Source organism: Phoxinus phoxinus (genome assembly GCF_949152265.1).
Source record: "Phoxinus phoxinus genome assembly, chromosome: 15".
Taxonomy (NCBI): Eukaryota; Metazoa; Chordata; class Actinopteri; order Cypriniformes; family Leuciscidae; genus Phoxinus; species Phoxinus phoxinus.
Window position 1 is genome coordinate 31,704,178 of NC_136890.1, and position 25,964 is coordinate 31,730,141.

Sequence of the window (25,964 nt, forward strand, 5' to 3'; positions counted from 1 at the left end):
GCGGTAGCTGTGTATATTTCTATGGCATCGCTGGTGAAGAGTAATTAGCTGGTGAAGTGGATTTACTAATTGTAGAGTTAACGAAAGTTATGAGCATTGTAATGTTTGAAGAGCAGGTCAAAACATGTTTGTAGATTTCAAAATGAGCGGTTCATTCATAAATCCATAAGATCTTATCTTCATGCTGTGGAAATCGTAAGACAACACAACATGCGTAATGCTGAAGAGGGCCGTGCCTACATAAGGTCTATACATACAGTATATGCTATACAAAACATAATACAACACAGGAGTTGCATTGCATGCTTTTTTATTTATTTATTTATTTACTCTCTGTATGTCCACATAATAGCGGATCGGGTCAACCTAAAGTTAAGTGTGAAAGCCTTCTGGTGTCTTGCATCCCACGAGATTCACTTGGCAGTCATACGCATGACGTGCTTGACCATGTTCCCGATGCCATCAAAGATGTAATGGTAGTGGTAGTCAGTCTCCCACATGAAGGATGGAGTGCTGATCACCTTGTTTTTCTCGTCCACATAGGCCTCGTGAGATGAGCAGTTAAGGGAAAAAATATGTTTTTCTTATTGTCATGACATTAGAACATGTATTTAGAGTTCTTGCATCATTTCAAGTTTTACACTAATAACGCTTTCGGTAAAATATGTTAAAAATGACAAAAGCTCATCTCTAGAAAGCTTTGTCTCAGTGAAAGGATATGTAGGGTTCGCGGGTGTTGTGGCGGGCCCCCATGCTCTTGACCGCCTGCACCATGTTGGTGTTGGGCCAGCGGCCCCAGCGGCTGGTCTCGTCGCGTTCGTAACCCATTGTGACTTCCAGACTCGGCAGCACTCGGCACGCCAGGAGAGGAGCCGTGCTGGACAGACTGAGCCAAAGAGTGAAAAACGTTTAAACATTTGAACTGAATCATATTCAAATATACAGCATTTTACATGCATTTAACACAGCATTTGTCATAACATAACAATTTGAGTGAAAAAAAGGACATCTGATCCTCTAACCAAAAGAGTTTATGTGATCAGTGTCACTAATTTGATTAGTGACTTAGAAACGGCGTGGAATCTCCTTCACCCCTCGGTATACACTATACAGCTATATTCAGATATTCACAGTTTTAATATTTTATAGTCGGGTACCCAATGGGCTTGCGAGCGCGGTGGAACTCCTTCATAACTCTTTCCACGTCATTATTCAGCTTGCAGTCTTTACCATCTTTGCTGAAGGTGGACCTGTGGAAGTCAGCAGAAATGTTTAGTCGTCATATTAGGAAGGAGAACTTTTTAGTAAAAACAATTCAGGAAAATAAAAAACAGCTTGTATGTCTTTCCCAGCTCACATCAAGTAACCTTGAAGGAACTTAATTAATTCAACATATTATATCAAATGTTGAGTATAAAAAGGTGCTGAGGTGCGTTGGGCTCAGACGTGGATTAGTCTCGTCCATCGCCTGTATTTCCGCTTGGACTTAACCATTTGTTTGCTAATAGTGAAACATGATAAGAGGATTTTCTCTCCAGGAATAGTGATAGATCTGGGGTGACAAACAATGAAATAGCCAATCCACATGTAATCTGAGGGTCATCAAAGTTTAAGTGTGCAGATGGACTCTCTTCTGTCAGGACAATGCGCTTCTTTTGGGACGCGTTCAATTTCTTTTCAAAAACATTTATATTTGCATTAGTATAGACCCTCAACTCTCTCACAGGTTCTTGACTATTCCGTGTCCTCCAGGGAAGATGACGGCATCAAAGCAGTTGACGTCCAGTTTGGACAGATCGTTCATCTGCATCGTGCCCTGACCGTGGCTGAACCGGGCAGACTCCATCATCACGTTCCTGCAGACAGGGAACAGGTTTAGTCATGGCACATGTGAATGATTTCTATGTTCATATTTAAATGCTACGTCAAAGAATACCATGGTACACATTAAAAAACCATTGGTTAACATGATGCTTCCATGGTATGTTTGGATAATTTTTTTTTGTTATAGAATGGTAATTTGAAAAGCTGTGTAATTATAATATTTCATGTTAATGATGTCTACCTGTTGTCACTTGTAGAGGGCTGCATCTTCATGTGGTCCATGACGTGCATTTGCTGCTGGTTTGGAGCAAAGATCTGAAAACGGGCTCCATTACGGCTCAAGTGGTACATGGTGCTTTAAAGAGACACAGCAGTATGTATGCATCACAACTCTCTCAAATACTTGATGCTGATTGGTCGAAAGCAGTATTCTGTGTTCAAATGCTCAGACGCTGAAGTTTCACACATCACTATAAATCACTTCAGCTCAAATCAATATTTCATCTATTTATTTGAGGAGTAGTCTTGTAATGAGGAGGATAATGTGCAGTCATTATCTCTAAATAAAGTCCTGATGACCCAGTCAGAGTTTATTTTGTGATAATGACAAGGTGACTGTACATTATCCTTTACATAATAACCCTGACACAGATCAATACATTCTACAGATATAATGATAACACTTTACAATAGGGTTCCATTGTTAACATTAGTTAACTTTAACTAAAAATGAACAATAATTCTAAAACCTTTAATAATCTTAAATGATAATTTCACATTTTTGCTACTAATACATTATTAAAATCAAAAGGTGTATCTGTTAATAGGACTACAGTAACTATTACTACAGTAAACAATTGCTCATTGTTAGTTAATGTATTTACTAATGGGACCTAATTGTAAAGTGTTACCTTACACTGTAAGTGAACATGAACATTTTTAACTAACTAACCTTAATAAATGCAGTAAAAAAATAAATGGCTCATTGTTAGTTTATGTTAACAATTGAGATTACAAATGTGTTACCGTAAATGAAACTTGTTTTAAGGATGCCTCTGTTTTACTGTTAAAAAAGACCAGAATAATGATTAAGGAAGTGATGTTTTGAAGTGTGCACTTGATGTCTACTCACTATGCAGCTTCATGGACGTCAGTTCCATCCCACCAACCACAGCCTGAGAAAACCTTCAACAGCAGATCCAGTCACACGTTCAGAACCGAGCCGAGACTAGATCTTAACCAACAAGAAACTCAATGTTTGTGGCATCTTGTATTCTTACCACGGCGATGTTGGTGTTGCCCCAGTTGCCCCAGTCTCCCCCATGATGCACCAGGCAGGCGGGTTGGCGCGCCAGCATCACTGCTGCCTGCTTGGCGAGGAGAGCCCGTGATGCCAACATGATCACACTGCTGAGTGTAGAGATGAAGCGAGCGACAGAGAGTTGTGCAGACTGAACTCAACGCGTCCGGTCCTGCTGCATGCGAGGCCCGGCTCTTTTATACTGTTTGATATGTTGCATGTGGGACGTCACTCAGTAAGCTACGTTTCTGAGAAGATAAGATACTTTGTCTGAACAACCCTTTTCCTTTCTTCATTGCCTATCTAATAATACCTTCCTCCATTATCTTATTACCTTAAGTCATTTGGTCAACACCTGTTGATGCTTTGCTGGGGCTGCGGGGGTTTACCTGCATTTACCTCCTTAAACAGCCTGTCTGACCCGTGTGACCTGCCGCCTCACTCGCAGCACCACAGGTGTTCAGTTGCTTGATTTAATTATAATCGGTTATGAAGATGCCTAGTCTTGTGTCCAATGTCCCCACAGAGATAATAACACCAGTCATGTTTCACCTCGTGGGGACATTTCTTGGTCCCCCTGAGGAATACAGCTTATAAATCACACTAAGTGACGTCTTTAATATGTAAAAATGCAGAACGTTTTCTGTCATGGGTTGATTTAGGGTTAGGGGATAGAATAGACTGTTTGTACAGTATAAAAATCATTATGTCAAAGGAAAGTGCCCATAAAACATGGAAACCCAACACTGAATTGAGTTGTAATTCAATGAGATAGTGCCCTCTAAAACCCATTAGTTAATAAGGCTCTTAAACACAGTAATACTATGTGGTGTCTGCTGGGATCCCGGGCAGCGATCCAATGGGTAGTTGTAGCCATCAGTTAAAGATCCTATAGGACACACTATAAAACCTTCTCAACGTCCAGATTACACTAGCGCACGTAGACATGAAACATAGTGAGCCTCTCTTTGTGAAAAGTCCAGGAATGGCCCAAACTCTCTGACCTTTGGTGCAAACGCCCTCAGATTCCTCAAGCACACAGCTTTAGGAAAGAGAACTGCACAAAAAAACGTCATAAAATGTTGCTGGTGCGTTTATTTAAAGAGACTTATTATCAAGGTAATGTCACACATCAAATCAAAGTAAAAAGTTATCATAAGAGATTTGATTTAAAGCTGCATTGTGTCTGTTTCTGTCTCTGACTTTACGGACCTTCCTGTGGATGGAAGGACAGGCAGCTTAGCTCTCGTCTCAACTTTGACATTTGGCTGCTTCTCTGGAAAGATTCTTATGTAGTCCATTAGGGAATCAAACATGATCGGCAGCCGCTCACTCATTCCTCTCTTATGTGTAGATCTCTGTGGTGAGCGAAAATACATATTTCCTTCAACTGCTTTTAGAGAGACTGACATAAAAAAAGAGCACTATACTGTATCTGTATCTGAGGGGGAAAAGCCTGACATGATGGCTCAATGAAAGAAGTGGGACGGTGTAACTGTAAAGGTCACGCTCCACTTCATCATCATCAAGAGTTCACCGTTCTTCTGAGACGGGTTTTGTGCACGTCTTGCGCTCTCCTCTGCCGCTCTGACATGGTGCCGCCGGAATTGCGTTTGATGGCTGGTAGAATCACAGTTTCTCCTTTACCGGCTTGACTCGGGTGCCTGGCGTGAAATAATAATAATAAAAAAATCAGTTTCAGATTGTTTCAAATTGTCTGTGGTGATATGAATGGAAAAGTCAACCTACTGTTTCTTTGGCAGTGGTTTGAGAGGTAGTTTTGGTAAATGCTCGAAAACTTCACCCCTAAAAGAGAATCAAAATGTGCCAAAAAAGTGCAAATGATTTTACAGATTGAATCTGAATAGGTAAATAGAATCATATTATGATATAATTAAATAATAGAGTAACAAGGTGAATCTTGACTGTGTCCAGGTCAAATTTCACCCAAAATCAAAAGAAAATATATTGGATTGACTAGTATGCATTATGTGTGTAGTTCCAATTGTGCTTTACAAGTTAAATAATCATTATTTAAAAAAAGGAGAGATTTCAGGCAAAGTTTTTTTCTTTCTTTTGTAAATGAAAATTTATTTTTAAAAATCATAATGAAAACTATTTTTTTATATATATTTAAACTATATTAAACTATATTTCATTACATTGGATTATTTATTATTTACATGACAATCCTGTTCAGTGTTTTTTCATCATTATTATTAAAATCAGAGTCTGCATTATGTATACTTCCAATTGTGCTTAATATATATATATATATATATATATTATTATTATTTTTTTTATGCAAAATCTAGTTTTTTATCATTTCTTTCAATAGATTTTGGGGTGAAAGATGAGCAGGGTATTTTGGTGAGCAGAATAACGGTGCACCTGCTGTTGTCACAGAGGCAGGCTCTTGCGAGAGAGAAAACTTCAGCGGGTGATTTGTTTTTGGAGACGATGTCTCCGAGGAGCGTCTTGATCCGCAGAAGCTGAGTGAGGGAACATGAGCGTCAAGCATGAACACATGAACGAGAACACACACGATGAAGACATGATGCTCCTGACCTCCTGATACTGCGAGGTGTTGGCGTGATAGAGCTGCCGGATGATGCCCTCACACTCCTTCAGCGTGGGGCTTCGGGGATGCTGGGACGGACCGCAGGTGATCCTGAGAGGCAGAAGTGATGCGACTGCACCTCCGCTTCCCGCCTCGGAGCTGGAGCGGGTCACAGCAGGAGGACGTGAGGTTTATTTGCTTAAGTGAGGTCAGATGATCACAGATGCTACAGTAAATACCTGATGGATCCAGACTGGGAGTTCTTCTCGGCTGAACCGTCACTGCAGGATTTTGAGGAATGACTGTTGGACCGGCATATGGACTCTGTGTGGATCACACGGCTGTCAGTTCACAGCAAACAACAGTACAGGTTAAGAAATAATCCCCCGGTTTCACAGACAAGGCTTAAATCTAGTACCAGACTAAAATTCATGTTTGAGCTGTTTTAAATTAAAGCAACTTGCACTGATACATCTTAAAAAATATGCCATTGTTTTGTCTCAAGATGCGCACCAGTGATGTTTTATCTAAGGCACGTTTATAAAAGCTACTTAAAGGTACAATATGCAATTTGTTCTGCCGCTAGAGAGCGCTACATTCCAAACAACAACAACAGCGTAGCTTGATGACGATGTGAAGGAGCGTTGAATCATGGGAACTGTCGTTTTTAACTCCACCGTGGATGTAAATCAGTCAGACGGGAATCTAAAAATCATGTTCATGGATGAGGTAAAGTTCTATTATTATAAATGTTGCGTTTAATGACATGCTTTTATTTCATTAAAATGAATTAACCGCAAGAAAAGTAAGGTTTAATACTAAATTGGTTATCATAGATGTTACTGTATTTGTCGAATATATTGTTGTGATAACGCTGCACAGTTTTACGTGTTCTAAACAATTGTTGTAAAAAGTACATTCGAACATACCCACATCATTTGCCAAAAGACTGATTAATCTTTACGTATAACACGTGCTATGTTTATTTACATGGCCATAAACACCAGACGTGATAAACAATATCAATAAACAAAACACAACCCTAAAGCAATAATACTTTACTTACATAAACATAACTATTACTGAATGCTATTTGGAATATATAAGATTGACCCGTACGGTTATGGGATTTGTCTTTGTCGACAGAACCGGCTGCAATCGGTAAAGAATAATTGTGCTCCAAAACAACTGCACGAAACAAGCTAACGTTTGTTGCTTGATAGACGCTACAACTACAACTTCCACATTTGTCCAGGACTCCACGCAGTACGAGCGGAAAAAATCATTTACATCCAAATCAGCCCCGCTCACACGCCCCGTTTCCTTGGTTAAAATCGCAATTTTCTCACGATTTAAAAATACTTGGAAACATTTGGGATATTGTAAGTAATCAACTTAACAAAATATATAACACTGGCCTTGTGATTTTGGGATATTTTAATGCAAAAATATTACGTATTGTACCTTTAAATGCTCTAATTTAACTTATGCCAAATCCTGGCTTAATCTAAGCCCTGTGTGTGAAACCATAAATTAGATCTTTCCTATGCACAAAGCGATGAATATGATTATGAAAAATTAGGCTTGATAAAACATACTACCTTTTGGAGAATGTTGATGTTGCATAACCATCTGATACTTGAATTCTGTGAAAGAAAAACTTAATACGCAAGTCTGAATATGGTACGAGAGCTCAAACAACCTGTCAGCGGTTTGTGCCTCATCATAACTGAACTTCACTGAACTATGACAATGTTTTGGATGTAATGCAAAAGAAGTTTTAACATAATACATAGCTTAAGATACTTTTAAATGTTTGCTTTTAAACAGAAAGATAGACAATTTGCATCTTCATTAAATTTGAATTGGTTATGTAAAATGAAAGAAAACACATTATACTTAGACTTTGCATGTCAATATATTTATTTAAGTTATTTTGTCCCTCGCTTTTGTTTCAACTCACATTTCCTCCTTTAAAAATAACGGTTTATTCTAACATCATGTTTAAGGACATCATCTTTCTGAGCATGTGGTTAAAACAGAAGAAAGTTTGTCTTACAGCCTTTATCAGTATTCATGCATGTTTATTGGCCTCATCAAACTCAATATTTCAATTGTTATGAATTTTAGTAGACCGGCAAATTAAAGTTACTTATTTCCAGCATGAACTATTTTAAAAAGAGAATCAAGGCCTGCTTACTAGAGAGGGTAGCGGAATAGATCCAGGGGCTAATTACCGTTTTTATTTTTATTTTATTTTTATGTTATGTCATTGATTATTACACAATCTGTAAGTGTCTTGTCCTCATGTTATGTGTTGAGGACCACAATGGAAATAAGTCCTGGACTATTATTGTGTTTTCATCCTCGATTGTATTTGATGCCTTTTTTGTTTCATATGTAAGGCCTTCTTGATACAATTAAATAAATCAAATCAAATGGGGGAAAAAGTCACATTGATGATTATAAAGGTCGGGTAGGACATTTTTTATAAACAATTTTTGTTATTTAGGTTGTAACTTTCTTCACATCCTGATAGCAGTCAATAATAGAAGTGGTCTAAATATTAAAACATATATTTCTTCTGTGGAAGTCTCAGGACCAAAAAATGTTCATCCAATCCTTGCATTCGGTCCGACACCATCAACGCCAAAATGAATCTGCAGCAGTCAGGTGGTACAAGTCAGAGCTCGGTAAGTTGTTTATGTTCATTATTATTATAGGCTAATTGCTTTGAGACATGAGGTAGTTTAACGGCGTTTCTGGTGACGCTTTGCAGACTGTGCTGTGTGTGTTCATGGAGGTTTTAAAGGCTTTGGAGACGCTCTGAAGGGAGGGTGAGATCTCATGCTTTCGAAGCTCGCTCGCCATTACTAGCCTCCCAAAAAATGGTCTAAAGTGCAAATGGCACTATTTCCATTTTCTGTCCCATTTATGCAGAAGCTGAAGCAAAATGCAATGACATACCTTTATTAACACGCTTCAGATCGTCAATTTCTGCATGCAGTCTCCCTAGTGTGTCTTTATGCTGTTGTTGGACGAACAGAATATCTTTCTTCAGAGAGGTGATGCGCATGTCGTGTGCATCTGTCCTGGGCTGAGCCGCTGCTCTAGGGCTCCTGATGTCCACAGGTGGAGAGCTGACCATATAGTCACTAGAAAGAAGTCTGGGGTATCTCTCCCTGTCCAGATCTCGAACCCTGGACCAGCTGGGCAGGTTTCGCAGGGGTGGCAGATTACTGGTGGTGGACATGGTGCTGCTAGAATATAATAATAATAATAATAATAAATCATGGATTTTTGGCTCATGCTCTTTGTTCATGGGTGATTCTCCAACTAGGAGGACTTTTGGCACTGTTTTAACATTCAAAGAGGGCCAGTCTGGGTTGAGAACAAGCTTAAAACTGCTAAATCTGCTAATAAACAGTCTTGCAAAAGCATTTTCAAAAGAAAACAGGGGCCAGATTTGGTGGTTAACGTTACTAGGATGTTGGAGCATGAACTTCTTACTGACAATGTATTTGTTTGTTTATTTACTAAAAAAGGCCTGTAGTTGGAGAATAGCCCTACAATCACAAACTATATGGAACTAACGTTAAGTGCACGGCCCCAGCATTTTAAAGCTGGAATTTATTTATGTAGTCAATTTATCTCGCTATTAAACACGCAGTTCACTTATAAAGCTAACGTTATTGTGCAGTTTCCTTTTCCTAAAATGTATTTACATAATATGTGTCTGCCCTCATTTACATACAACATACCTCATAAACGATATTTCGTCTTCCATCATTCGTCAGCCTTTTGTATGAAAAATTAACCAAATTAAGAGCATTTAAACGAGTATTTCTTATAATTAAGGTCATTTATGTCGTTTCATGTGAAATGCCGGCGGTGTCGCTTCCCGGATGAATCAAACGTTGCTATAGGAACCGCGCGCTTCGAATTCTACGTGCACACGCATTGAGGAAACAAAAATGCAAGCACACATTGTTTTGAATAATTTTTTTTCTCTTTATTTTCCATGTAAGTAAACGTATTTCTTTAAATGAAACACAGAAGGGAAATGTAAAATAATCTAAAACACAAAACCACCAGATTACTAAAAATAAAAAAGTGAAATCTGAACAAGTACAGTCCATTTATGCAACACAAGTGCAGTATCAAATTCCATGCAGTGATTTTATCAAAAATAATCAGAACAGAGCAAAAGCTAGACAAGTAAATTGGGGAAACAATCTGGATCAAATGTGTTAAGACTCTTTCATCACAACATCCTCGCGCTCACACTAACACTATCAAAACACACCAAACACAATTGCACTAAAAAACAAAAATAAAATCCAATTAATACAGAACAAACTTACGATCTGATGTTGGCAAACCTGAACGCCTCCAAATTACAGGTACATAAAATATTTGCTTTCTAGTTTCTTTGAGAGTCTATGTCAACCAGTTAATAAATAATAAATAATTTGTCCATCTATCTTGGGTATTTGCGGCTATATGCGCGTTAAAATAACATTACAATAACTGATTAAAAGCCCTATAGAACTTGTTTTTTAAAATTTGATTGAAGTGTGCAGATATGGCAGCATCTGTGGGCTACTGATAAATTCAAATAAATAAAAGGATACATTGATACTTTGCATGATTTGTAAAATTATTATTATTATTATTTTTTTAGAAAGGAAAGTGTCAATAAATGACCGCTTGAAAAACAGGAACAAAAGTCAAAAGTGCAGCTTAACATTTGGAAAACATGAAAAACCTGTGAAGAAAATGGAAAATGTGATAAACCTGCGATGAGGCAGAAAAAAATATACCTTTGGATGATTATACAGAGACTAATTCTGCACAGTTTAGGCTCCAGTAAATGCATCTTCAACAAGCACGATGCCGAGATGCTTTGCATCCTTCAAGTCTTCAATCAATAATAAAAGCGTGCCAAAAAAAACTTGTTTCAAAGTAGATCTGTGTGGGTTTTTACAGCCAGATACATGCAAACTACTGCAAGATGAATTCAAATGGAATTCTACAAGCAATGCCTTAATTACTCTCTTTGATTTCTTCCATGCACGCAAGCTCTGTCTGCTGAAGTGAAGCGCTCATTTAAATGTGTGCATGGATATGGGCATCCTGCATGATCTGGAATACTGAATATATATACAGTATATATTCATTTTTGATGGGGCACCTAAAATCTGAGCATCATTTCTTTGTCTGAAGGCCAAAGGTGGCACGTGAAGAAGACAAGAGTGGCGTTGGGCAGCGAAGACGCGGGAATATGGCGATCAGGGTGTGTAGGCCGGTGGAGGCTGGAATTGGTTGGTAATGTCGTAGTCAACTGGGTATGTTTCACTGCTCTCCTCCATCTCGGAGAGGAGCTCCAGGGCTTGCTCCTCCTCCTCAGTGGGGTAATGACGGAGCAGGTTGGCCGCTGTGGCTAAAATAGAGGCTCCGCCTGCACCGGCCACCAGGTAGAAGCTGATGGCGAAGGTGACGTAGATGAGCGAGCCGTGGTACTTCTTGTGCTGCTGCTGCAGGGACAGAATCAGTTCTGAGGCCCAGTAGCAGAAGCCGATCACTGTCGCGCACTGGAGCACTGGAACACACAGATTCATTAAGACTAAAATAAATAACTGTGTAAATATTAAAGGGATGGTTCAGAGTAATTTCAAACTAGGGTCCTTTGCACCATGACCTCGAGCCAAACACCCCCCCCAGAAGCTTTTTTCCCCTTGGTCGAACATTATTAAAGTTAGAGATTATTTAGAGATATCAGCCGAATGGTTTAGTGCAGGCGCTAATGGATCCAAGTTAGTATCTCGTAAATTACCGCGCTAATAATTCCCGGGATGGCACCAAACTTCTACAGTAGTACAAATATGTTATGTACTCATAAAACGAGGCATTGGAAAGTTTGTAAGTACATCAGCAGTTTATTTAATTAAACACTTGCCTGATGGCTTATGCTACCGCTAACCCGGACGTCGAGGTCACCCGGTGTTACTGAAAAAGTTTTTTGGTATATCCAATTATTATTATTTAATTTTTTTTCGAAGTGTTGACAACTACACTAGTAGTGTTGTCAAAAGTACCGACTTCGGTACTGAAATTAAAATGTGTCGTAAACCCCTCGGAATGGCCGGCCATTGTCACGCGCTCATCAAATACGTCTGTGATTGGCTACAATGATCAGCGTTTCAAAAACATGTTGTAAATATACATCAATAACGCTCTTCAGCGAGCGATTACACAGATACACACGGGAGCGTTTGAACGCAGGCGTCTATCAGCGGATCGATCCACTGACGCTGATAGACGCCTGCTTTTGCTTTCAAAACACTTTCAAACACTTCCGTGTGCTCTCAAACGCTCCTGTGCGTTGATCATTGTAGACAATCACAGACATATCCGATGAGCTCGTGAACACAATAGCCAATCCGAGGTGTTTATGATTCCGCTCAACAGCGCACAAAGCGTCACATTTTTAAAATTTCAGTACCGACTTGGTAATTTTGACAACACTACAACTTAGTGTTAACTAATAATTGTTGCAAACTGGTACCATCAACAAAAAAATGAGTGCATTCCTGGAACTGGGCGTCGCTACACTACATCCTTATGCTCCGCTTTCTGCCAGGACTTTTACGGGCTTTTCCCAAATCACGGAAGTGACCTCGACGTCCGGGTTAGCGGTAGCATAAGTCATCAGGCAAGTGTTGTTTAAATAAACTCCTGATGTACTTACAAACTTTCCAATGCCTCGTTTTATGAGTACAGAACATATTTGTACTACTGTAGAAGTTTGGTGTCATCCCGGGCATTATTAGTGCGGTAATTTACGAGATACTAACTTGGATCCATTAGCGCCTGCACTAAACCATTCGGCTGATATCTCTAAATAAGCTCGAACTTTAATAATGTTCGACCAAGGGAAAAAACAGCTTCTGGGGGGGGTGTTTGGCTCGAGGTCATGGTCATGAAATTACTCCGGAACCATCCCTTTAAGAACTAAATCCTTTGTGAAGTCATACCTGTGAGGATGTGAGCAAAAGCGTATCTGCGTGTGATCTTGAGGGCTGGGTGTTTGGGTCCAAAGACATCCAGCAGAAATGCCGTCAGGCTGCACAGAATGCCCAAAAAACAGAAAGCAGCAATGACCCGCAAGAGCAGGATGGACTGAGAGTTTATACAGTTATCTGTGGGAGAGAATTGACAAAAGTTTATCATTAACAGCGCAAGTAGAAGATCTCAATATCGGAATTTAACAACTTCGATATGTAATCTATGCAAACTACCATTCAAAAGTTTGGAGTCAAGAAGATTTTTTGGTAACACTTTACAATAAGATTTCATTTGTTAACATTAGTTGAATACGTTAGTTAACATGAACTAAGATTGATCAATACTGCTACAGCATTTTGTACTTTATGTTAATTTCCTTGTACATTTTTAAGATCAAAAGTCGTAGTTGTTAACATTAGTTAATGCATTTTCACTAACTAATATTAACAGAGGTTAATAAGTGGTGTAAATACACTGCCCGGCAAAAAAAAAAAATAAGTTGCTGATTGGATTTAAATAGGCAAATGCTTAAGAGTCAATAACTGGATCATTATTGCAGTGATAATATGTTTCTAGCATGATATATGTTTATAACAGTTCTTTTAACCCTAGTTGATGGAGTGTGTAGCTTGTCAGATTCAGATTTATTTTATTTAGTGCCATGTCAGCATTTAAAGCTATTTTCATGGCAAAAATGTTAATTACAAAAATACAAATATTATATAAATACAATAAAAACCAAACAAACAAAAACAGCAAGTCTAATTATAAATTATTTTTTTTAAATTAACATACGATAAAAAAAATCCAAAACCTTTTCAGGCATAATCTTACTAACTAAGTCATAAAAAAGCAAAAAAAAGTCAAATTTGTATTGTATCTTTTCATTTCTTAAACAACTATGTAGGAACCTGGAAGACACATCATGGCCATATTCCAGAATAACCAATAAAAGGTCTTGGCCAAAAATGTATACACCTCTTGATGGAAATAACATCACAACATTTATTATCAAGAGGTGCATCATTTTTTGGTCAAGTCCAGCACTCTGTAAAGTCTCCTCCAGCACATCCTAAAGAATTTAAGGTCTGGTGCCGATTCATGTGTAAAAATCATTCTTCATGCTCCTACCAACCATTCTTTTTTAACAAGTTGAGCCTGATGAAGTTTGACTTTGTCATCCTGGAATATTATATAAATATTTGTTTTGGCCGGGCAGTATATGTTGCTCATTGTTAGTTGATGCATTAACTAATATTACCAAATTAGACCTTATTGTAAAGGAATTAGGTTGCATTCAATTGATCAAAAGTGACAGTAAAGGCATTTATAATGTAACAAAAGATTTCTATTTCAAATAAATGCTGTTCCTTTGAACTTTTTATTGACCTAAGAATATTGGACAAAAAGTGTATCACAGTTTCCACAAAAATATGAGACAGCACAACTGTTTTCAAAATTTATAATAATAATAAGAAGAAATGTATCTTGAGAAGCAAATCAACATATTAGAATGATTTCAGAAGGATCATGTGATCAAATTCAGCTTTGCATAACAGGAATTGGATTTTAAAATATATATTTAACTGAATAAAAAATAAAAACAGTTTGGGATACCAACCCTTAATGAGATCGTCATCTATATATCCCAGGACATCTGCGACACCGATCTCCTGTCTGGGACAGGTTCCTCCATGGACACGGAGCCAGGCCGGTTCTGCCAGGGCCGTACAGAGAGCCGTGATGGAGAGCGCCCCGGGCAGCGCCGACGCCAGACTCCTCTCGGGCTGTTTGGGTAGAGCTGTACCACCTCTTCTCCTTCGGTTGCCAGGCAGAGCGGTTCCCGGGGGTGCGTACATGGTCTTAAACCTACTGAAAAGCCTCGATCAAAAAAGTAAAACTCAAATACACCGGAGTGAGAATGGACAGCTCTGGGGTTTGACCTCCACCGGCACTACAGCTGAAAAACCAAAACAAAAATCATGTTATATTACTTTGGAGAAAAAGATAAGACTAAGTACTTAGAACTAATCAGTGAAATAATTAAGGAAATAATCATAAAAAATGACTAATGTTGTAATAATTAAGAATAATAGCAATGATCTAATGATATGCATTACTGATAATACAGCAGATTTACATAGATTTGTTAATAACTGTTAACCTATATCGATCTATATACACTAATGATTACTAGTCAGTATAAAAAGTCACTTAGTAACAGAATAATACATAAAAAAGTATGTGATTTTTTTTAAAAGCTCTTCCTGTTATATTACCAAAGATTAATAACCTATCTATATTTATCACAAACTTTTATTTAAAGATTATATTTACCAGTTTGATGTGTCTGAAGCTCCTCTGTTGGTTTTTAATCAGATTTGATCATTTGTGACATGAACTGGCCTTACACCTTTACAACACACAAAAAACCCTTTAAAACCTTCTCAAATCCCACCAAAATATAAAACAACTTATTAAAACCAAATTGTAATATGTTCAGCTTCGAATGATTCCGCTGATCGCCGCTACATCGAAGACATTTTCGTGTGTTTTATTCTTGATTTCCAGTGAAAAACGTAAACAATAGTCCGTCCGCTTCCTCCATCAAACGGAGATTCGCCTGCCTCAGACTTCCGTTTCCTGTGTGTTGCCGTTTAAGCCAATCAGACGCGTCCTTCAGCAGACGTCAGTCCTCGAGCACATGCATGACGTTTAGTGTGAGGAATTGAAACTATTCTGTAAATGTGATGCCATATAAGATTTCCCACTCATAATACATGTTCTTACAGAGATCCTTCCACCCTTGTTTTACAGTGCACGATTAAACACAATTAAATAATTAAACTATTTTAGTTAATAGCTAATACATACATATCATAGAGCAAACAAAACGTAAAAATAATGATAATATATATATATATATAATAATAAATGAAATAATAGAACTTACTCTATAAGCATTTTTTGTAAAATCATTCGTTCACATAAATATATATTTTCATCTTACTTCCGCTTAAATAATTAAACTATTTTAGTTAATAGCTGATACATACAATATATCATACAGAAAACTATATTTTTTAATACATTTAAAATAAAAAATAATAAAAAATAAAATAATAGAACTTACTATATAAGCATTTTTGTAAGATATGTTCCTCTAACTTCCGCTACACTCCTGATGGTGGCGCTACTTGCCATGCATTTGTATCAACAGCAAAAAAACACTGAAGCACAAAGCAGGAAGTGGGGAGCCGCTGATAAACAGAAGTCTTGAAGTTGTGACATTTAAGAGAGAGAGAGACAGGGGGATATTTACATGTCATTTAATCACAAATATCATTCAGTTGTATGGAAATGAAGGGCGAGATGGAGCTGCTACAGAGGGTAAGCGCGCACCCGGACGCGCGCTGCTGGTACGTCGAGTGGAACCCCACGGGCACACTCCTCGCGTCATGCGGCGGGGACCGCGCGATAAGAATATGGGGTAAAGAAGGTAAGACTGCAAAAACATATTTTACAACGTCAATCACCCGTCTAACTAAAACCATGTACTTAAATATGAGAGCTGAAGTATATAGCTGGTGTGCGTGCTGTACACTGGCGCCGTTGTAATGTGGCTGCCGTCGCATCATCCAAGTGGTTGAGGAGAGATTCCCTGATATGATTGTAAAGCGCTTTGGGTGTACAGACAGTAGTTCATATAAATGCCTCATTCATTAATTCAAGTATGTCAAACTGAACTCATTCAATCATTATTAGTGACACACACACTGAGTCTATAAAAATCAGACACAAGACTTTTAATTTGTTAGCAAACAAGTATTCATTACTTCAATGAGCTCATTGTTTCTGCTTTAAATTACTACATTGTTTAAATTAATAAATGTTTAGCTAACTGTGATTTTGTATATGTATATTTCTGAAATACATAACCTCTGATAATGGATCACTCTAAATTGTAATGTGGACTTGTGCATTTTCTGTAAAGCTGCTTTGAAAACAATATGTATATTGTGAAAGTGCTATTCAAATAAATGTGAATTGAACTTTATAAAACAGAATAATATTTGCATAAAATAAGTGTGTATATATATATATATATATATGTGTGTGTGTGTGTGTGTGCAAACATGTATATTGTGTCTGATCTTTATGACACCGCAGATAGTGTAAATAAAATATATTGTATATTATTGTATTTTATTTGTCTTGTGTTCTCAGGGGACAGTTGGGAATGTAAGTGTGTCCTGTCAGATGGACACCAGCGTACGGTCAGAAAGGTGGCCTGGTCGCCCTGTGGGAAGTATCTGGCATCGGCCAGCTTTGATGCTACAACATGCATCTGGAAGAAGACGGGTGATGGTTTTGAGGTTTGTTTTTGAATACGCATAATTACACAAACCTCAAGGAAGTGACATCACTAACATCCTGTCAGTCAGCCTGACGTGTGTCCGTCATGTGTGTTTGCAGTCCCTGACAGTGTTAGAAGGTCATGAGAACGAGGTAAAGTGTGTGGCCTGGGCTCCATCCGGAAACCTGCTGGCCACCTGCAGCAGGGACAAAAGTGTTTGGATCTGGGAAGGTACATCGGGAATCGGGGATCGAATAGTGAAAAGTCTTTCTTTAGCATAAACTACAAACATTGTTTTTCCTTTAAAATGACATGCACTGATGAATCATTCACAGTTACACCAGGGATGTCCATTAACATAGTACGGTCACACTTTAGATTAGGGTCCAATTCTCACTATTAACTAACAATTTGTGACTTTTGCCTCAATAAACTCATAATTACTGCTTATTAATAGTTAATAAGGTGGTTAAGTTTAGGTAATGGGTAGGATTAAGGGATGTAGAATATGCTCATGTAGAATAAGGCATTAATATGTGCTTTAAAAGTACTAATAAACAGCCAATATCCTAGTAATATGCATGCTAATAAGCAACTAGTTGATAGTAAAAATTTGACCCTAAACTAAAGTGTAGATTGATAGTAAATTTTTATTTAATTTTGACTGTTTTTTCCCAGGGCTTAAGGCAATAAACGAATAGTGTAACATTTTTAAATAATAGCTATCACTATACTTTACCTAGTTGATTAATCAATCACAGAACATTATGACAAGTTACTGCTATATTTAATTATGCAAATGGAACATTATCTAAAAAATGCACTAATTTGCATACATTTCCTTTATTGTATTGACATTAAAGTTTGAGTTTTTTTAGAGACAGGATTTTGGAAAACAATTTTTATCACTCCATAAATACTGTCAACAGACAGAAAACAAATGGCAATGTTTCATTAATAAAATGTAGTGCTGTCAAATCGATGAATCGCTTCTAACATAACATAAAAGTTTGTTTATATAATTTTATTTACATATATATACATGCACATACACACACACACACACATATATATATATATATATATATATATATATATATATATTATATAAACACAAACTTTTATGTTAGATGTGATTAATCGCGATAAATCGACAGCACTAATAAAATGGTATTTACATCAGGCGTATATGAACAAGCTCTTCTGTAAAAACCTTCAGTGTATATATATATAAATATGGATTAAAAAGTTTGATGTATGTACAGTAAGTGCTTCTGAAGTGAAGAATTCTGGCTCAGTGCAGGAGAAAATACACATTTTTGTGTAATCAAATAAACCCTTAAATGTGTATTTCCACTCGTCTGGAAGAAGACATGTTCTGGAAGTAAAATAGCTCAAAACATCAAAATTGGCTGGTGCATGAAAAAAATTATGTTTTTGCTTATAGTTCACCTAAAAATTAAAATTCTGTCATAATTTACTCACCCTCAAGCTCTTCCCCTTAAAGGTTGTGTAAGTAAGAATTGTCTAAATAACTTTTTTTCAAATTGGCTTAAACTGTCTTTATATACCAATGCATAATTAAAATGTAAGTACTTTGAAAAAGAGAGTATAAAAATTGAGTGACTCTAGTGTATTTAATCTTCAAAAAACACAGCTCATTAATTCCTACCGGGACGAAACAAGTGATTGGCTTGCGCGACTGTCACTCTCCGTCGCCATGACTACCGCCGCTATTACTGGCTCTGCCCGCGTGCGCGCAATTGTTTTTAAGTGGGAGTGAATGGAATTAATGAGCTGTGTTTATTGAAGATTAAATACACTAGAGTCACTCAGTTTTTTATACTCTCTATTTCAGAGTACTTGCATTTTAATTACAATTCTGACCTACCGACTGACTTTCCCATACTTTAAGTAAAAAAAATACTATTGAAGTCCATGGGGTCCATCAATTCTTTGGTTACTGACATTCTTCAAAATATCATCTTTTGTGTTCAACAGAAGAGAGAAATTCATACAGGTTTGGCACAACTAATGATTTGTGTTAAACCCATTATTTTTCTTCTAGTGGATGAGGAGGATGAGTATGAGTGTGTAAGTGTTGTGAATTCACACACACAGGACGTGAAGCATGTCGCTTGGCACCCGACACAGGAGGTATAATATTCACTTGCATGTTTTCTGTCACTCTCGTAATGTTTTCAGACACATAAAGACCAGCTCATTTTTAAGGGTGAAACTCGTTTCCTTTTGCAGATTCTTGCATCAGCCAGTTATGACAACAAAGTGTGCATTTATAAAGAGGTAGATGATGACTGGGAATGTAGAGCCACTCTAGAGGGACACGAATCCACTGTCTGGAGTTTGACCTTTGACCCCGAGGGACGAAGATTGGCGTCTTGTAGCGATGATCGTACCGTGAAGATCTGGAAGGAGTCAACAGCTGGAGATGGTGAGCATTAGGATTACTTCTGTACAGTTTTACTCAAAATATTGATATTTTGAATATTTAGCAGGTTTCAAATCATATAGTCTAGATTTTGCTGGGTTGAATTTGATAGTGGTTTTGTTGCAGGATCATCAGATGAGTCCTGGAAGTGTATCTGTACCTTGTCTGGATTCCACGGGAGAACAGTATATGATATAGCATGGTAAGATGCATGGTATTATTTTGGTCAAAAGGGTTTCTACTGGTCTTAAAAAGATCTTGAAGTCTTAAATACGCCTTTTCGCAAATAAAGGCATTAGAATTGTCTCAAATCGCAGCAAAACATGAATGCCATTACATGTTGCATGAGGGATTCTTCTCTCGTGTTTTATTTTTGTGATTGTGTTATTTCTGGATTTTAGTGGTTGGGAGCAGAGATAATTTTTGTAAAATTAATTAAAAAGTACTGGACATCTGATGAAATTTGTATTTTATCCCTATAAAGCCTACTGTATTATATTTAAAAACTTGTTGCACACAATCTACTACATGCCTTCTGTCTTCTGATTGATATTTTATAAATTTTTAGCAAGTAAAAGGCCTTTGTGTAATTGTAAAAACACCCACCTTCAGAAATCGTATGATTTTTTATAAAGTAAACCGTAATAATAACGTTTATATTGGTAGTAATATTTCAAGATGAACACTTACTGGACTGAAGCAACTGAGGTTTACCTGATTATACATGCATAGTTTTAAAAAAAAAAATGTCAAAAGTGTCTCAAATATGATCATCAGGCTTTTGAGGAAGGTTTATTTGTTCATATCTCAATTATCATTGTATTGCATTATATGTTTTAAAAAATACAGAGCTTTGATCCCATATCTAAGCATTTAAATATCATCTTACTAAGACATTATTGACAGATATAGAGTGAAAGTTGATATGTATATGCATTTTATGTAAGTAGTCTGCTGTGCTGTTATACATATCTCACTGATTTACATTACAAGCATCAGAATTTCATCTTTTTGGCCTTATAAATATCAGCATCTGCACCAAATCGCATATTTTTTGCTCAGTTTAAGCCTCTGAATAAAATGTAGGTGTTTTTACTCATATTTTCACTATATAATATACAGTATGAGCCATAAAAGCCTGATGTATCAAATATGATGCATAAGAAAAATGAAGAGCATATGTTCCCCTCAATTTTAGTTCTTTAGTTGGTTAAATGTTACCTTCATACAACCTGCAGAATCCCAGTCACCATTAAATACTGCACAAGCCTGAGACGGTGCAACGGTTAGGGCATTTGTCAAGTCAAGTCACCTTCATTTATACAGCGCTTTTAACAATATAGATTGTTTCAAAGCAGCTTTACAGTGATTATAGGAAATTACAGTAACAAATATTTGGCTTTACAGCAGCTCTAGAATAAAGTTATTGTCCAGCTAAAGTTTGTTTTGATTGATTGACTTCTGTTGCAAAGATCATTAGTTATTAACTTAGGCGCCACTAACACGACACCGTTCTAACAGAAAACACTCTGCCCGCTCATCCACACAAACCCGTTAGCTATTGTTCACATCAACATTTACTAATACATTATTAAAATAAAAAGGTGTGTATGTTCATATTATGTAATGGACCTGAGCTAACATGAACCAACAATGAACAGTTCTAGGTTTATTAACTAATGTTAAAAAAGATAAGTACTGTAAACAAGCATTGTTTGTTAGTTGCATTAACCAAAATAGCTAATGGAACCTAATTGTAAAGCGTTATATTTGGTTGTGGTCTGTAATTCTCTTGTTAGTGAAGATGATCTGACTTGACTGTCTGACTGATCTTGTCAACCATTGTGAGTTCAGAAGTGACGCTTGTATTATTGTAATCCTTCTAATGTCAAGGTGTCGTCTGACCGGTGCCTTGGCCACCGCGTGCGGCGATGATGGAGTCCGTGTGTTCAGAGAAGACCCCACTGCTGACCCAGATCAGCCCATCTTCTTCCTGTCGGCCCACGTGCCCAAAGCCCACAATCAGGACGTCAACTGCGTGGCCTGGAACCCAAAGCAGGCGGGACTGCTGGCCACCTGCAGTGACAACGGAGAGTTCGCCATCTGGAAGTACAACTCTGATAACTGAGCTGCTGAATGAAGCTTGATCTGACAAAAGCACTGAATTTCAAATGTGCAAGTGCATCATGGGTCATCATAACAATAGCTGTGTGAGTACTGTGTGTATTGACAGCACTGGTCAAATGGAATGAAAGACGATACACTTTTTAACTGGCCTCGTTCTGTCTTTTTGATGGGTCAGTTTCTTAACCACATGGATATATTTAGCTTTGCCTGTGGCTTACAATACCGCACGCACTGCTGAAGTTGAAACATACTCATTTTTCTTTTTAACATGTCATAAAACCATCCATTTGTATTGATATTAAATGCTTTCAAAGATTGTTTAGTGAATTTATCTTTAATGGTTGTATTGAATGCAGATCGTTACTTTAACGCACGTTAAAGCGTATCGTGATACACTCATAATTACGTCTATTGGGTGTTTGAGAAGGTTAAAAAAATAAAGTGCCATTTAAAGAAAGCACAATGCTTTCGTACAAGAAGAAAAAAAACATGTTATTTGAGCTGTAAAATTGTTTTTAGCAGTGGAATTTGCCATTTTAATATGCTGGACTGATGTTATCATAATATTTGTCGTCTTTTTGGCTATACTTGCAATTCAAAAGGGCGTTGAAATTATTTTCTGTGGTCAAGTTGTACTAACACAGTACATTCCTTTAATATAAACAAGACATTCTTTAGTCATATGAACAGATAATGACATGTTTTGTAAAACAATATTAATAACAGCACCAGAAAACAAAAGCTTCATGACAACAACTCATCCTAGAGTAAATAAAGAGCAAGTCTGATGAATAGCAGGGTAATCTTTATTTAAATTATTTGAAGTATTGTGCATATAAATGTGTTTAGTCACTGTTTTGTGTTTAATAATATAAGAAAAAGAGGGGATTCAGTATGCCAGATCATTTGTAAAACAACAGTTGTAATGTACAGAGGAAGATCCCATGTTGAGTGTAGTTCAAAAACAGCACAAATAACCAAACCAGTGGACTTCCTGATGTGTCCTGGTCAGTAGTGTACGTGTAATCAGGGCTTTCTGCCTTTTTTGCGCAGAGACTGTCCTTCCCCAGAGAACGCAATGAAGTTAGTGGCCATGTCATCCTGTGGAGACAAGTAAATATGATTAAAATAAGACGAGATTGCAAAAACAATCCTCATCTAAAGCCGGCAATTTAAACTACCGTAAATTTGTGACAACCTGATACTACAGAAATGTTGATTTCTTTAAAACCCTAAATATTATTAGCCCTGTAATTTCACTCACAATGTCAAATCTGCGTGGCTGTTGTCTGGCGTTTCGGATGAAGGTGATCTTTCCGACTTTGAACTCGTAGTTAGGAATTCCTCTGTATGAATTAAAAAACAGCAAATATTAAAATGTACAGTTCAGCAGTGAGAGTGAAGTGGTCTGGGTCCGACTGAGGCAGGTACCGTTTGATGTCACTGGGATCGAGGGGTGCTGGACTGGGCTCAATGCCTTTCTTCTTCCCATCTAGACGATTCCCAGAACCTGTAAAGGCCTGTGGAGACAAAACAGGAAGTAAAGACAACAATTCTCAACATATGATTTCATAGCATATGAAGGCGCATTAAACTGCAGTAATCATAAGCATTGTTTGACTTACTCTGAAGCCAAAGTCCACGTCGTAGTTACTGGGATCCGTTTCCTCTTCCTACAGCAGAATGACAAACACAGGATCAGTAAGAACGAGATTTATGTGAATTTTAATCAAAATACTGAGTTATAATGTGATGAAATTAATTGTCAGAACATACTGCTGGTTCTTCAGGATGCTGCATGTGTCTCTCTGGTTCTTTGTAACCAAGAGGAGCATCAAAGTCCACCTGATGGATGAAATATTGTGTAATTAGAGATACACTGAGGTATTGTGTAAATATAAAGATTCTTTATAATGTTTAAGTCTCTTCTGCTCACCAAGGCTGCATTTATGTGATCAAAAATAGTTAAAACAGACATTTTATGAAATATTATTACAATTAAAATTGTATAACTATACATATTAAAATGTAATTTATTCCTGTGACTCCTTATTACTTCAGTCTTCAGTCACATGATCCTTCAGAAATCATTCTAATATGCTGCTCAAGAAACATTTCGGTTTATCATCCGTTGATATGTTTGTGGAAACCGTGAGCCATTTTTTCAGGATTCTTTGATGAATAGAAAATTCAAAAGAACAGCATTTGAAATAGAAATCTTTTGAAACATTATAAATGTCTTTACTGTCACTTTTGATCAATTTAATGCATCCTTCATGTATTGATTTATTTTTTTCTTTCTTTCAGAAACAAAGTGTTACTGACCCCAAAAGTTTGATCAGTGGGGTTACGCGAGTTCATATATTATGTAAATGTGAATAAAATAAGCATCCCTACATTCATATCACACTCGATGATGGACACAGCCTTGTCTGGTTTGGTCTCCATGACACGTAACTCATAGACCTGGAAGACAGAAATGCCTGGCTTAGTGCATCAGGGTTTTTACCACATTAATCATTATACTGAGTAACAGACAATCACCTTTTCATTATAATTGATAGCGATCACATCGCCTGTGGTCAAACAGGCGAAATTCCTCAAAGCATTCTCTAATCTGAAAAAAAGAAAAGAAACATTGCACATTGAGATCTAGATATTAGCTGTTATAATGTTAAACATATATTTTAATGTAAAAGGTGTGTGTTATGTTAGCATACACAGCTTTAGGATTCGTGATATCCAGGAAGTCTGGACTCTGCGGCTGGAATTTTGAGTATGTGGCCACCATGAGATTGACACTTTCCACCTGGACCAAACCGCCCTCCTCCAACAATAAGTTCTGCATCATCTGAAAACACAATAAAACATGATCAACGAGGACATTTGATATCCTGAATAATAACGCGTCTATAACGCAAATCAGATCCAGTAACAGTCGATCAGTGTATATTTTATACCCAGTGAGGGAGATAACAGATGCCTTCATCTGCCACAAACTCCAGAACGCCACAGTGTGTCATTCTGTCTGAATTCTTGTTGGTGAGTTTGAACAGCATGGGATATGTGATGTTAAGTCTGCCTGAAACACAAACCACATGTGAAATCAATACACAGGAGAGAGTACAGTTGGAAGGTTTTTCATATTTAATAAACTGCATGTAACTTACTCAGCTGGTCCAACGCAGACGGGGGCATAATTACTGAAAATACAACATGACATCTGCATTAGTTCAGTGAAATACTGATCTACTAAATGAATCTACTAAATGAATCCTGTTCCACAAAGCTTTTCTTGCCATGTGGAAACATCTTTCCAGTATTAAGATAGACCATGATGACATACTCTTTCCTCCTTTGTCCACATCTGAGCGGTCGTTGGGCCCTGGCAGCATGGACACAGAATAACACCGGTACTGAGCGGAGAAACGGTTCTGGAAACCCCGGCCCACATGGGGCTCAAACATGTTGAAGGAGAACTGATGGAGGAAGAGGACAGAAATATAATGAATACAAAAACCTTGAAGAATGCATGGTTTTATATACTTAGACACACACACACACACACACATTATATATATATATATATATATATATATATACACTGTATATATATATATATATATATATATATATATATATATGGTTTAAGATCAAATTATAACCAAAGCAATAATAATATAACTTTTATTGCTGCACTTATTGTCTCCTTAGTCATAATTGTTTGTTATAGTATTCCTGTATTCCTTTCATGTAAATATCTTTGGTAAAATCTTCTGCTGAATTAATAATTTTAAATGTCAGTTCAATAATAAACAAACATCTTTATGCCACAGTGACAGTGCAGCTTTCTACTGCTTTTAGCTTAGCATTAGCTAGCCAGTTTAGAACAATAAAAGACATAATGCTAAAAAGGCCAATTTAAAGGTAGCTTAAAATCAAATACAGACCATATTAGCTGTTTATCTGCCTGACAGCAGAACCTCAGCGATGAAGAGAAGAATACTGATGACAACTCAATAACAGAAACACAGCAGCTCTCCTTTTAGTAGGAAGTGCGTTAAAAGTAGTAGGACGTGACGCAACAAAACAACAAACCATCAGACCGCAACTTTAGCCAATCACATCTCTCTTTCAAGCTTGGGTCACGCCCCATGCATAACATTTATTAAATCCATATTATAAAAATCTATTATAGCGTTTAAATACATTTTACAAATGTGTTTAAAAAGAGAGAGATTTTCATTTTGGTTTTCCATCGCCGTATTTCTGTACTATG

General features: G+C 37.2%; 5 protein-coding genes across 7 annotated transcripts; 1 reads left to right on the forward strand and 4 right to left on the reverse strand.

The window, feature by feature from the left end:
• Window positions 1-293: 293 nt before the first annotated feature.
• gatd3l (glutamine amidotransferase class 1 domain containing 3, like) lies at window positions 294-3,389 on the reverse strand. Its single transcript, XM_079637323.1, has 7 exons — window positions 3,105-3,389; window positions 2,957-3,009; window positions 2,066-2,179; window positions 1,725-1,856; window positions 1,158-1,250; window positions 721-886; window positions 294-548 (listed from the first exon to the last, which is right to left on the reverse strand). The coding sequence occupies exons 1-7, from the start codon at window positions 3,222-3,224 to the stop codon at window positions 414-416; spliced, it is 813 nt and encodes a 270-aa protein (XP_079493449.1). The 5' UTR covers window positions 3,225-3,389; the 3' UTR covers window positions 294-413.
• Window positions 3,390-4,202: 813 nt separating this feature from the next.
• Window positions 4,203-9,633, reverse strand: LOC307011538 (uncharacterized protein). 3 transcript variants are annotated; one of them, XR_013800435.1, is made up of 9 exons: window positions 9,446-9,633; window positions 8,652-8,944; window positions 7,286-7,330; window positions 5,924-6,008; window positions 5,693-5,843; window positions 5,516-5,616; window positions 4,874-4,930; window positions 4,586-4,788; window positions 4,370-4,482 (listed from the first exon to the last, which is right to left on the reverse strand). XR_013800435.1 is itself a non-coding variant. In XM_079637321.1 (8 exons), the coding sequence occupies exons 1-8, from the start codon at window positions 9,472-9,474 to the stop codon at window positions 4,650-4,652; spliced, it is 900 nt and encodes a 299-aa protein (XP_079493447.1). In that variant the 5' UTR covers window positions 9,475-9,633; the 3' UTR covers window positions 4,203-4,649. The 3 variants fall into 3 exon arrangements, 2 of the variants coding, with proteins under 2 accessions (XP_079493447.1, XP_079493448.1); XM_079637321.1 differs by having other exon boundaries at window positions 4,203-4,788; XM_079637322.1 differs by lacking the exon at window positions 4,370-4,482 and having other exon boundaries at window positions 4,514-4,788; window positions 8,652-8,941; window positions 9,446-9,594.
• Window positions 9,634-9,703: 70 nt separating this feature from the next.
• On the reverse strand, window positions 9,704-15,443 carry tmem127 (transmembrane protein 127). Its single transcript, XM_079636697.1, has 4 exons — window positions 15,090-15,443; window positions 14,374-14,712; window positions 12,722-12,886; window positions 9,704-11,286 (listed from the first exon to the last, which is right to left on the reverse strand). The coding sequence occupies exons 2-4, from the start codon at window positions 14,609-14,611 to the stop codon at window positions 10,976-10,978; spliced, it is 714 nt and encodes a 237-aa protein (XP_079492823.1). The 5' UTR covers window positions 14,612-14,712; window positions 15,090-15,443; the 3' UTR covers window positions 9,704-10,975.
• A 481-nt stretch (window positions 15,444-15,924) lies between these two features.
• ciao1 (cytosolic iron-sulfur assembly component 1) lies at window positions 15,925-22,003 on the forward strand. The gene is made up of 7 exons (XM_079637784.1): window positions 15,925-16,251; window positions 16,980-17,128; window positions 17,229-17,340; window positions 19,178-19,266; window positions 19,366-19,561; window positions 19,685-19,760; window positions 21,452-22,003. Exons 1-7 carry the CDS (start codon window positions 16,107-16,109, stop codon window positions 21,684-21,686), a joined length of 1,002 nt encoding a protein of 333 aa, XP_079493910.1. The 5' UTR covers window positions 15,925-16,106; the 3' UTR covers window positions 21,687-22,003.
• A 3-nt stretch (window positions 22,004-22,006) lies between these two features.
• Window positions 22,007-25,929, reverse strand: ufd1l (ubiquitin recognition factor in ER associated degradation 1). Its single transcript, XM_079637785.1, has 12 exons — window positions 25,636-25,929; window positions 25,032-25,164; window positions 24,856-24,888; window positions 24,646-24,767; window positions 24,406-24,536; window positions 24,230-24,302; window positions 24,083-24,151; window positions 23,462-23,530; window positions 23,311-23,358; window positions 23,117-23,205; window positions 22,950-23,031; window positions 22,007-22,786 (listed from the first exon to the last, which is right to left on the reverse strand). Exons 1-12 carry the CDS (start codon window positions 25,636-25,638, stop codon window positions 22,712-22,714), a joined length of 927 nt encoding a protein of 308 aa, XP_079493911.1. The 5' UTR covers window positions 25,639-25,929; the 3' UTR covers window positions 22,007-22,711.
• Window positions 25,930-25,964: the final 35 nt, after the last annotated feature.